This window comes from Lynx rufus, unplaced genomic scaffold (genome assembly GCF_022079265.1).
Source record: "Lynx rufus isolate CCGP_SWC_20201006 ecotype Redwood Valley unplaced genomic scaffold, mLynRuf1.p SCAF_12, whole genome shotgun sequence".
In the NCBI taxonomy this organism is placed as follows: domain Eukaryota; kingdom Metazoa; phylum Chordata; class Mammalia; order Carnivora; family Felidae; genus Lynx; species Lynx rufus.
Genome location: NW_025814826.1, coordinates 12361666 through 12373720, shown reverse-complemented (window position 1 = coordinate 12373720; position 12055 = coordinate 12361666). Strand labels below are relative to the sequence as shown.

Below are 12055 nucleotides of genomic sequence, written 5' to 3'. Positions count from 1 at the left end.
GGCAAGGAACTCAGCAAAAGCTTTGCATACATTATCTCATTTAATCCTTATAACAGTTCACTGAGGATGACAGAGGTACAGTGCTTGGCCAAACAGCAAAAAGCTAGTAAGTATCAGAGCTAAGATTCTGGGCTAGGAAAGCCTCATGCCCCAGCCAAATTCCATCCTCGCTCAGCTAGCCTTTGTTTTATTGTAGAACGTCAAGGTCGGATGTTGACGGACTAACCTCAGCCACCTCGTTAGTACTGAGAGAACTGCTCAGTTCTGTTACACGTGTGAGAATATTCTGAAAAATATTAGGGTGGACCAAATGAAATTGCCAATTTCCATCGTTTACCTACAAAAGCAGCAATTTCATAATCTAATTTCAGTTTCATGTCTCCTACTCGTTCAAACACATATAAAAGCTGTACAAAGGTGAGGTGCTTTTGCGGCCCCTGTTTCTTTTATTCATTTATCCAGGGCGACGATTCCTTCCTTCCCTTCTTTTCTAGTCTTACCCACCCCTTTCTCACCACTTCTGTCCTGTTTCCTCTGTCTTCTCACAGCTCTTCTTGTCCAGGGCTGGTACACTTTTCCCGCCCTTCACACTTTTCCTTTCTTCCTCTGGGCAGTAAATAAAGTACGAGGCTTCCCACAGAAGACCCTTCCGGCTACTCTTCCCCAGGGATCCCACTTCTGGGTCACTAAACTGAGGAAATTGTCTCCAGTTGTTCAACTTTTTTGTTTCTTCAGCTCCACTTGTGTAAGCTTGTTTTCTAGCAGAGACTGGAGGACGTAAGATGATCCTCAAATATCTAAGGATCCACTTAGAGTTGATTCCTGGTAAGAGATCCAAAGAATAGGAATTGCCTCTGAGAGGCTGGTGGGTAGAAACAGGAACCCGCCTTTCCTGGCTCCCCTTGATTGAGGGAGGAGACAAACCAAGAGCACAGACCATCTGTGTAGTTTTCCTCCTCTGCTGATCTGGCTTCTTTGTGAAGAATGTGATTTTACATCCCCAACACTTACTGATTTCCACGCAACAGGCAAAAATGAGAAGACTGGCCGTAAACACATACACCATGTATTGTTAAGTGTACGTATGAAATATGTACATATAAAAATAGGCCAGCACTCAGTGCTCAATTCCACGCTGGCTGCCGGCATGTGACTGAGCAAATAGAACTTGACCAAAAATCAATTTAACACAGGTTGTTTTTTTTTTTTTAAAGAAAATTTATCAAATGCATTTTATTCAGTTATTACATGTAAAAAAAAATAAATCTGTAATGATGCTATCACTGTCCTCTCTACCCACCTCGTTCTCTAAGTCCAAGCAAATCATTTCACCTCTTTGCACATCATTTTCCTTAACTGCAGAGGGGAGGCATAATCTCCAGGGTTTTCTCTGGGATTCCATTTGAGCATGAATATAGAACTCTAGAACAATACCCGAAGGGGGGAAAAAATGCATAAGGTTATTCATCACAATGTGGCTCATAACAGAAAAATCAGAAACCCTAAATATTTGGTAATAGGGAACCAATAGGATAAATTATGGAAGATGCACACGATGATATAATGTGCAGCCATTTAAACAATAATGTAAGTGATATTTATTGGCACGGAAACTCATTCATGATTCATTTTCAGTGATCAGATTAAATTATGTGATGGAATAATAAAATAATATAAATAATAATGTAGCAAACAATTTATTGATTGCTCATAGGAGCCAGTATATTACTCAAATTATTTATATTATCTCATTCATCTCATTTAATGATGATTACCCTTAATGAATTGAATACAAATGTCATCCCTATTTTACAGATTTGGAAACTGAGGCTTAGAAAAATTCAGTCCCTACACCTACTAAGAGATCAGCTGAGATTTTCATATCGTGTTTCTACCTTCAAAATCAGAGCTCTATGATCTGACTTAAAAACCTAAAACGAAATAGCAAATATGGAGTATATACAAAATCTTGAAAGACATGCATTTTTTTTAAATGTTCATTTATTTTTGAGAGAGAGAGAGACACACAGAGTGCGAGTAGGGGAGGGGCAGAGAGAGAGGGAGACACAGAATCTGAAGCAGGATCCAGGCTCTGAGCTGTCGGCACAGAGCCTGATGCGGGGCCCGAACTCATGAGCCACGAGATCATGACCTGAGCCGAAGTCAGACCCTTAACTGATTGAATCACCCAGGCGCCCCAAAAGACGCACATGTTTTAATAGTGGGGTTTTTTTTTTTTCTGAGTGGATGGACTAACAGTGATTTCTTTCCATAGGTATATATTTTTCTGGTTAACATGGATTATTTATAAAATAAAGCAAAAAAAAAAATGTTGAACTGAATCTCAGAATGTATGAACTCAATGTGAGAATTCAAAACATCTGAAAAACTAAAAACAGTATAGCTGCGTTTGTACATAAAATTGTGTGCTCAACAGTGAAATTTCAATGTTTTAATTACCGTCTTAAACGCTCAGTACAGAATGACAACTTGTTACCAGAAGAACATCCTTGGGCCCCTATTAGGGTTTCAGAAGTGACTCCTGCTCTTAATCTGTTCTTCCTAATCATTCCTGTGTGCATTGTGGCTTATGGGGGGCGGGTGGGGGGGAGAGTACATTATTTATTTCCCAGAAGCTTGTTTTTTGTGTGTTTTGGGGAGAATTGCTTTGTTTTGTTTTGTTTTTTTAACCAAAGGGGAGGCCCATATGACAACAGCCCACAACACTGGTTTTAAAGTATCCCCTAGAAATGTGACTCGGAGACCCACGTAGGCCCCCAAACGGTACTGAGAGGAAATAAATGTGCCCCATTTCAGTATCATTAATAAAGTGTGGCAGGAGAAATGCCTATATGTAAATGCTAAGAACTTTTCTGGAAGTCTGTGGAGAAGTGGCCTCAGCACCAGCCCTGATTCACAGAAGAGTGTTGGACTACTTTGCCCTCCCCATCCCTGATCTGAATGTGCTTGGCTCACTGCCCCAGGACCGCTGAATCCTCAAAGCTTCAGCCTATTCATGGAATCAAAGCTCACCCAGTCCTGGCCCTAAGAGCCAATGAGAGCCATTCGCTGGGGCAGCCTCAGGTCAACCTCAAGTTTTCTGGTCCCATTCAGGCTTTACACACTGGGTTTTCAGTTATGAAAAAACGTAATCCAATAAAAACCAGTCCCAGTAGAGGACTGACTTGGGCTCAGGACCCCCAAGTTTGCTTTGGTCAGGAGGGCCGATCTTGCCCTTGAAGTTCTCTAAGAGTTGAAGACGTGACCTTGCTGTCGAATCTCCGTGCCGCATTGTCCAGACTCACTCATTTGTTGGTTTTATGATCCTCCCGCGATCACGTAGTGCATTTCTGCGCAAGTGTCTGATATCCAGGCCTTGGTTTTTTTTGGGTTTTTTTTCCTGATATCCAGGGTAAATCTGCTTGTTACGATCCCTTCATCATCCCAGCTTCAAGTAGTTCTACTTCCGTTTACACTTGATTCCAACACGCTCTTTATTGGGAGCCTAAGTTTTTAAATATTTTCTGACTCACCTCCCTCATAACAAACTGCATCTCAGAGTTCTCTGTATCTCAAATCCCACCCTGGAGGATGCCTTACGCATAGTAGGTACACAACAAATGCTCTGAGGCGCTTGTGGCCTTTTGCTTATTAGCACAGGTCACAAAGATTAATGAGCGTAAATAAAATAAATTTTGTACTTTTTACCAAAAAAAAAAAAAATTACACTTTGATAACTGTTGCTTGAAAAATTAGCACATTGTGTGTTTTTAAATGAAGATGATTTATTGCTATTGTCTAACATGTGAGGAAAGACAAAAAAATTGTTTGCAGGATCATTGGCTTGAGCACATCAATGGCACTGTTGGACAATTCTTGCTGAGTGTTAAGATGATTTATGTAACAGACCGAAGCTTTCCACAGTAATACATTATAGTCTCAAGCTATCAGCCCTTGTTCCTGCAGAGACAAAAGAATCTGAAAAATACCTACTTTTGAAGGTCTTCTCAAAAGAAATTGGAGCTAATGTTGATGCTGTTTAAACTCTTTCGAGAGAAATCACCATTACATGCAATGTCTTAACTTCTGAAAACACACACAGGAAGTTTATCATTTTTCTTTTTGAAAAAACTAATTTTTCGAATAAACTCTTCAGTTTACTCTCCTTTGCATTTAGTTCTTTGAATCATGCAACAAGAATTTTCAATAAAGGATGAAACATATTTAAACATTGGTATTTTTCTATCCTGAAATTTCGGGAATTATGTTACAGATTAAAAATTAAGGCGTTCTATAGATGTGTGATGGCAGTGCTATCTATTTATCTTTCAAATAAAGATCTATATGAGAAACATATTTTACAATGTTATAACCATAGCCATATTTTTAGTATATGCATGATTGCATGAAGCCATCACATAATTTAAAGGTATGTACAAGATGATATCTTTTGAATTCTTCTGAGTTATGGGACTTCTTGTCACCAAAGATTGAGTGCTCTGTATAATGATTGCAATGTGTGGACAGAGACTCACAAAGACAAGACCCCTCTGGTAGGGAAACCAGATTTTAAAAAGAGAAGAAAAGGCAAAGTCCAGAAGAGAGTTCCCATTATTTGTTCCTGGTCAGCATACATGAACACTCTACCTAGATGGTATGAAAACATGAATTCTCTGTAGTCAAAAGAAAAATCCTAATTAACATCCCACTTCCAGATGCAGTCATGTAGGATAAGAATAAAAAACAAGAACAGGCTGTAGCAAAAGGCAATGTGGATTGCAGAAGGAGAAAATGTAAACAGGATACCCGGGTCATGGAATATGTTAAGCAATATGATTAAAAAGGAATGCGAGTATGTAATTAAACAGACAGGGGGAATGAGATCTTCCAGAAACCAGGTGAGAAATTTCCTTTCCCTTGTCACTAAAATAGGGGTCCTGGGAGGGTTCAACAGGGGCAGGGGTAATGGCTTTAGCCAAGTGGCTAAAAAAGCGCCCAAACAGGTCAAATCAAAAGAGATTGGAAGGATCCTCTGTTACTTTCCTGTGACCCAGTCTCTTGGTTCAAGTCTCAAAAACAAGCCGTCTGATTAGCAGTTTTACCTCCTTGCCAAGAATCTCCCGGTGAAGACAGCCTTTCCATAACACAAGGCAGTATGTTAGCAAGGATGGCTTTTGTTGCAAATTTAGACACTGAAATTGTGGTCCCCGAGTTCATTGGCCTTTTCCCCGGGTCAATAGGAGTGGAACTGTCAGGAAGCCATCAGTCCGGGCTGCGGGTCTGCCTGCGCAGTTCCCGGAAAGAGCAGAGTTGTGGCCCTCTGCAGGGATAAGTAGGTGTCCTGCGAGCTTTTCAGCAGCCCTCACCTGCTCGCTGGTTCCCCCTATCATTTTATTCTTTAATTTCAAAAATGCAATTTCATTCCATTAAGATAAAGGCAAGACTTTATCTCAGCTACTTAGGAGGAGCACTGGAATGAACGCATTACGTATGAATGGGGCTATAGTTTGTTTCAGTGTGAGTTCTGTTCAATGGCAAATACACTGAAATTCCTTTATAATGATGTCTAAACCCTCTCCTCTACTGTCTGTCGTTGTTTGTTTTCTTGGACATGACCCATTCCACGACATGTATAGACCCACTTAATAATAGCTGTAGCTATGCTAAAGCTGCTGTTTATCAAGAACATTCTGTGTGGCAGACATAGATTAGTAGGCTTTTTACCTACCTTATGTTTTCACTTTCAGTGCTCAATAGAACCCCATGAAGCAGGTTTTGAAACAGGCTCACAAAGAGGAAGAAATCAGCCCGAGAACCCACACTAATAAATGCTTCAGAGCACCTAGATGCAGTTCCTATCTTCTGGACTCCAGAGCCTCAGGTCCTTCCAGCACGCTCTTGGCTGTTCTCATCAGTCACTGAAGGAATCATTATGAGTACTCTCAACTGACCCCCAAATCTATAATTTTTAATAATTTTATAATTTTTAATTATATATTTTTATAATTTTATAAATATAATATATTTATAATATAATTTTATAATTTTTAATACTACTTTAATGTTTCCAACGGTCCCTTTGTGGCCTTGAAAAGTTCCTACGTATTTTGGAATTAGCCAAGCCTTGTGTCAGTACAGCCCGCTTCAAGCCACATTCCATGACTCTTGGCTTCTGTTCCCTGGTCACACAGTAGAGCCGTCCTATGGCACATCCCAGCACCAGCGACATGATGAGACTCTCCTGTGTCTAGGACCAGTGAGTAGCTTCAGATCAGAGAGAATCTGGTTAAGTAGCAATAATATAACTTTGAGTTCTTTGAATCATTTACATCGTACAGATTGGCTGTTATTTAGAGCAAATCACTTTGCATACTTCTTTGTTTCCAATTTACCTTTTGTGAACTGGTGAAGAGGCAAGATAAAATTAAAAATATTGGCTTGAATTTTGTGCCACTATCCCTGAATAATTTCTCCATGTGTATGGATGGTCACCATTGACTTTTATCATTCCCCGGGGAGAAGGCAAGCTGTATGGCTCAGTCTGCTGGTAAGATTCTGATCTCTAGACTAGAAGGGGTAACAGGCACTGTGAACAGTGATAAGGAATACGATGCCACCTTGAAAGTCCATACCTGTTCTCCAGAATTCTACTCTCGAATCAAGCCCTGTGGATCCTCAGAGGACCTGAGGTTGACTCCTTGGTGGTCTCTAATTCAGGCTTAGAAAACACAAAACAAAACATAGTCCTGTTTCTCATGAAATATGTAAGGGCCTTAGAAAGGATTCTTGGTCCCAAGACAACTGGAGAATGAAAAATACTTGAAACTCATGGCCTTTCTGAGACTTGAAGGAAGGAAATAAGCCCAAGTCAGAAGGGCCCTAAGTCAGTAGACAAGTGTAGTAGGTCCACTGTATCACCCAAGGATGACCTTAACAGAAGACTTTTGGGACTACCCATCCGCTGCTTTCATCACAGTGTCCCTGTTCCTTTGCTCAGAATACCTTCTCGTCGGCTCTATACTTACCTGTATAATTAAGCCCTTGCTGCTGGCCAGGCGTGGGGCATCAGACCTGCTGTTCCCAAGGGATCCTGATGTGGAGCTGAGGCTTCCATGGGGTCCTTAGCTGATGTTCTACCTGTAGGAGGGACTAGGTTTCAGCCACTTCTGAGAATCCAGGAGCCCCAAACCCACCCTCAAAAGTCCTCTGGGACCTCTGTGTCACTACAGAAGGGCGAGTGCAAGCCATTTCAGGACAGATCAGCAGGCCACACTACCTTGTGCCAGCCTTTCTCGAGCTACTTAAGCCTTCATGTCTGTAGCAGGATAGTTTTGTCTTCCTGACATGCTGAGAGATTAACCTTACATACTGTGTTGTCAGCTGACCAGTGCAAAGTCTGGGGAATGCAGGGTATTTATTCAAACCCTTGGAATAAAAGTGATATATTCCCAAATTTCTTGCCTTTAAAAGGTCACCTTAGCTTTCATTCAGTCATTTATGCATTCATTCAGTGATTCATTTGTTAATTCATTCAATACACACTGAATACTGACTCTAACCAGGCAGCCTCAGGGGGAATAAGGAAAATACTGAACCATACCCTCTTGTAATACATTCCTCCAAAAACTGTGATTTTTCTCTAATATATAACTTACTATTGTTAAGTCAGACTTACTCCTATTAAGTTTTTAGAAATTAAAATAAAGATGTCATGTCGTAGAAATCAATGTTGAGGAATTAGCTAATTCATTTCCACATTAAAAAAAATAATTAGTAATTAGCCTGGCATTGAGGTTTTTGTAAGTTCTGTGACATTCTGACGTTTATACAATTATTATGATACTTCTCTATGGCATCAGTTACACTGTAATAGGCCCCTGGCAAATAACCATATCGTGACTTCTAATGTAAAGAACAGAAACTACCAGGTAACCTTATGTTGTTAAAATCCCTGATCCACGGAACTACCCGTTACCATTTAGGTTGTGGAATCCGTGGTTTTGGTACATAAGTGCATGGATTAAATAACATTAATGTGTAATTACATGAAAATAAACAAGGTAGCTTTGTTAAATTGCAGTACAACTGTTATCGCTGAATGTAAAGTGATACCAATTAAACCTTCCTTTAAAACACCACAAATTAAGATTTAACTACTGGAGAAATGCATGTAAAGCTATGGTATGCCATGGATAGAATATCCCTGAGTACTTTCTGAGGTTTAATAGCATTTATAAAATTAAAAACATCTTTTCCCTTTATCCCTGGCATTAACTGTATGTTACTTAGTGAAGTTTCAAACAGACACCATTTAATTCTTAAAAGATAAGCATCAACAAGTTCAGCCTTTGAAGTGTTGACGCAAAGACAAATTATGATTTCTTGTGTTCATATAGAGTAAATATTTTAGTGGGATAGGCATTAGCATGGAATTTCGGATGAGGAAAGACCTGATACCGAAGCTAATGTTAATTCTTAAATTATGAAATTTCGTTGATCAAAAACCATTGGGTGTTGGCAACTTGGTATCATTCAGCCTCATAAAATAGTAGCAGTTAAACTGCTTCTATGTCACAGCGTATATCCATCCCTCATATATTCTGAGCTGTTTACCAGCTGAGTCAAAGTTACTTAAATTCTGAGCCTCAGTTTTCTCTTCAGGAACACAGGATAACGTAGCTACACACAGGACTGTCATTGAGGATTAAGTGAGGACGACATAGTCAAAGGACCCAGTACAGCGCTTTTTACAAAACCAACATTAATAAAAGTGCTTCCTCTCCCACTTCCCCACTTCAAATCTTTTCTGCTTCTTCTTAAATCAATACTTGTCCCGGGAACTGTTGGTTTAGCTCCATAGACTCAAGGTCTAAAATATATCAAGCAAATGAGAATTTAATCAAACTTACAATTTTGACGCTGAGCCCTAATGGGCTTTTCAGACAAGAGATCTAAACTATAAACAGGAAGAGCTGGTAACTGATGTTTGAACTTTCAGAGCTGGTGATTTCTTAGCAGAACTTTCGATGTCCAAGAAAACTTATCTGCAAAGATGAATCAAAGCTCGCCTTCACCTACCCCTAGTTTCTAACCCGCGCGTGCCTCTACGTGACCAGGTCTGAATTCCAGATGTTCCCAGTAGCGCTTCATTTCATCGTGCCTTCTGACAGCACCTAAACAAATATATTAAAACTTGTACAACATTTAGCAAGTGCAACTCGAAGATTTTCTTTCTGTTAGACAAATAGACGCCATCTGGAAAAAATAACCCCAGGCGCTTGGACGCAGGAGCATGAAGCTTATTGGCTGAACACCCAATGAATACCTTACATTACTTTCTTTGGCTCCTACCCTCTGCCTGCTCATTGCAAATCTTGCACACTTCAGCAGGGTCTGTGCTGTTAGACGAGAAAGTCCTGTTACTCGTGTACTCAAACACTATGAAGACATGCCTAATTTGAAAGATAAGCTTGCAAGAATGAACCGGACCCAGATCGTTTCCTTTTTATCGTAACACCTGCTGCATAAAGGACTACTAGATATCACTCTGCCTTGATATTAATTGGAAACAATATTTTATTGTTCAGTCCCCCCTCATATTTTCAATGTTTACCGCATTCCGTTTCAAACGGGAGTGTCCTCGTATAATCTTTCCTTCCTTTCTCTTTCCTTTCCCTCCCTTTCTCTTTTCTCTAAAGCTGCTTTCCAAAGGGAAAAGCCCCACATATGTTGTTATTTGTCTTACTGATTGACTTTTATTCCTAAATTCATATTATAACAATGTTAGTGTGATTTTGCCTTTCAAATTAGCTGAAAGGAAACTGAATGACTGTAATATTAGTTATCAGCTTTTAGAGGAAAGCCAAATAGATGGGAATTGTCAGAAATCAAGAGAACAATCTTCACTTTATTTTGATGGTATAATCTTCGTGGGAAAAAAAATAGCTTTTAAAGGCTTTTTTTCCCCATATCAAACTTTCTATGCAACCACACTTAGGCGACATGCTTAACTTACTTGTTTGCTAATTATTTTTCTTTTGCCCGTTGTAAACATGCCGCTTTTCAGAACTCTAAAGTGATTTCCCCAGAACTTCTGGAATTCATTTTATGACGTCTCATGACCTGAGCAGTGGGGGGTCCTATGAAACATGTTTGATTACACATTAATTTTATAAATTGCCTTCCTTCCCCCCAATTCCCATGAAAAAGGTATTCAGTTAGATTAAAACTCTGGAAAATTTCAATGGGACCTTTGAAATCAATGTTTGAGTTCAGTTTCTCGGAAAAATAAAACTGCCTGATGGAAGTACTCTTTCTACAAGAAGTGCATATGCCTTTGAGGCATTTTTTTTCCACGAATAATAGTGAAATGACAGCAGGGTAATCTGCATGTTTGAAATGTCTTGGCCAAATCCAGGATGTTGCTTGTAATAAGATCTGAGGGCTCATGTGTATTTGTTCATGGTGATGAAGAAGATAGATGGGAGTGATAATTTGCAATGATGTCGTTTGTCTTTTCAGTCTTACCCTGGTCCAAGTCTGGAAAGTGAAGACTTCAACATTCCACCAATCACTCCTCCCTCCCTCCCCGACCACTCACTGGTGCACGTGAATGAGGTCGAACCCGGTTACCACTCTCTGTGTCACCCAATGAACCATAATGGCCTGCTACCATTTCATCCACAAAACATGGACCTACCTGAAATCACCGTCTCCAATTTGCTGGGACAGGATGGAGCACTGCTTACTAACTCCATTTCTGTGGTAAGAATCTGCTTACCAATTTGTGGCGGGGGGTGCGGTGGCGGGGGTGGTGAGTGAGGGACGTCTTGAGGGTAAGCTCGACTCTAACGCAAGAAGCTTTAAATTGGAGTAACACAGGATTCTGAAACTAAGCATGAGTTTTTAGCTACGGAGAATGTTCTCCACAGATTCCTAAAGCCATTTTCCATTTTATATTTAATTCAGGGAAAAAAAATCAGTGAATTACATGTTTGATCACTTATATTTATAAGCCAAACTTCTACATACTATTTGACACTGAATGCCCTGTCATAAAGTTGACAGACTTCTCATCACAAGGCAGATCCTCACATCTTCTGACCAGGGACTTCTTTTAAACTGGATTTCATTTTATGGAAAGCAAGAAAACAATTTTCCTTTTTTATTTTGGAGGTGCAATTCTAGTGATTAAAATTTATCTCCCTCAAAGTGTTTCAATCTATTGGCCCGATTGGCCCTATGAATCTTCAAATGTTCTGTAGTTCTCAAAGTTAGTACGAATGTGTCTCCCCCAGAAAACGAGCAAAGAGTACATTTCCAGCCTCTACCCAGAAGTCCAGGGATCTGGATTTTTAACAGGCAGCCCATGTTTGAGAAACACTAGCTTATCATGAAATCGTTCCTTCTGATTTTTACGTGATCTTAAACCTTAATAATTTCTCTGTCTATATCTCGAGTAGTGAAAAATATTTTCAGTGGTATATGGCCAAGGACAAAGCTCTTTACCATGTCCTCAAACTCTCCCTGAGGTTAACATTGACTTTTAATTAGCACTCTTTGGTTTCCGTTGTTCAATCACTTAACAGTACAAGCAACTCAATTGTCATTTGGGTAAGTCACTGAACAGTGCTGTCATGTTCACAATGAATAAATTGATGAATTTGCTCATATTATATTGTTTCTGATAGGCAGCATTCTTATTATCACTTATCTAAATCATTTGGGGACGTAGCTTTAACTTGAGTGGCTTCGCAAGGTTTTTCTGTTAATCACGAATGTGAAGGGCGGGGGTTGGCAGGCCGTGAGGGTGGGGGAAGAGTCAAAAGAAACCGTGCAGTAGTTTTTGGAGAATGAATCCCAGAGCCTAATGCCATGATAGTGTCTAGATTCTTCTAAGAACTGGCAGCTAGCCCAGTAGCCAAGAGAGGGGAACTCATTCACAGCCCTAATAGTGGCAGAAAACTGCTATCCTCCATTTTTTAGATTATCTGTTACCTATATAGATTTGTCCTACGAGTACGAGTATTAACTCTGGCTTGATGAAATATAAAAT

General features: G+C 39.8%; 1 protein-coding gene across 1 annotated transcript in view; it reads left to right on the top strand.

Annotated features, from left to right (window-relative positions):
- Positions 1–12055, top strand: part of TOX (thymocyte selection associated high mobility group box) — a 306270-nt gene that overhangs the window by 166555 nt on the left and 127660 nt on the right. The window contains exon 3 of the mRNA XM_047073968.1: positions 10522–10764. Within this exon, the coding sequence (XP_046929924.1) occupies positions 10522–10764 (243 nt within the window). The remainder of the gene's footprint in view (positions 1–10521; positions 10765–12055) is intronic.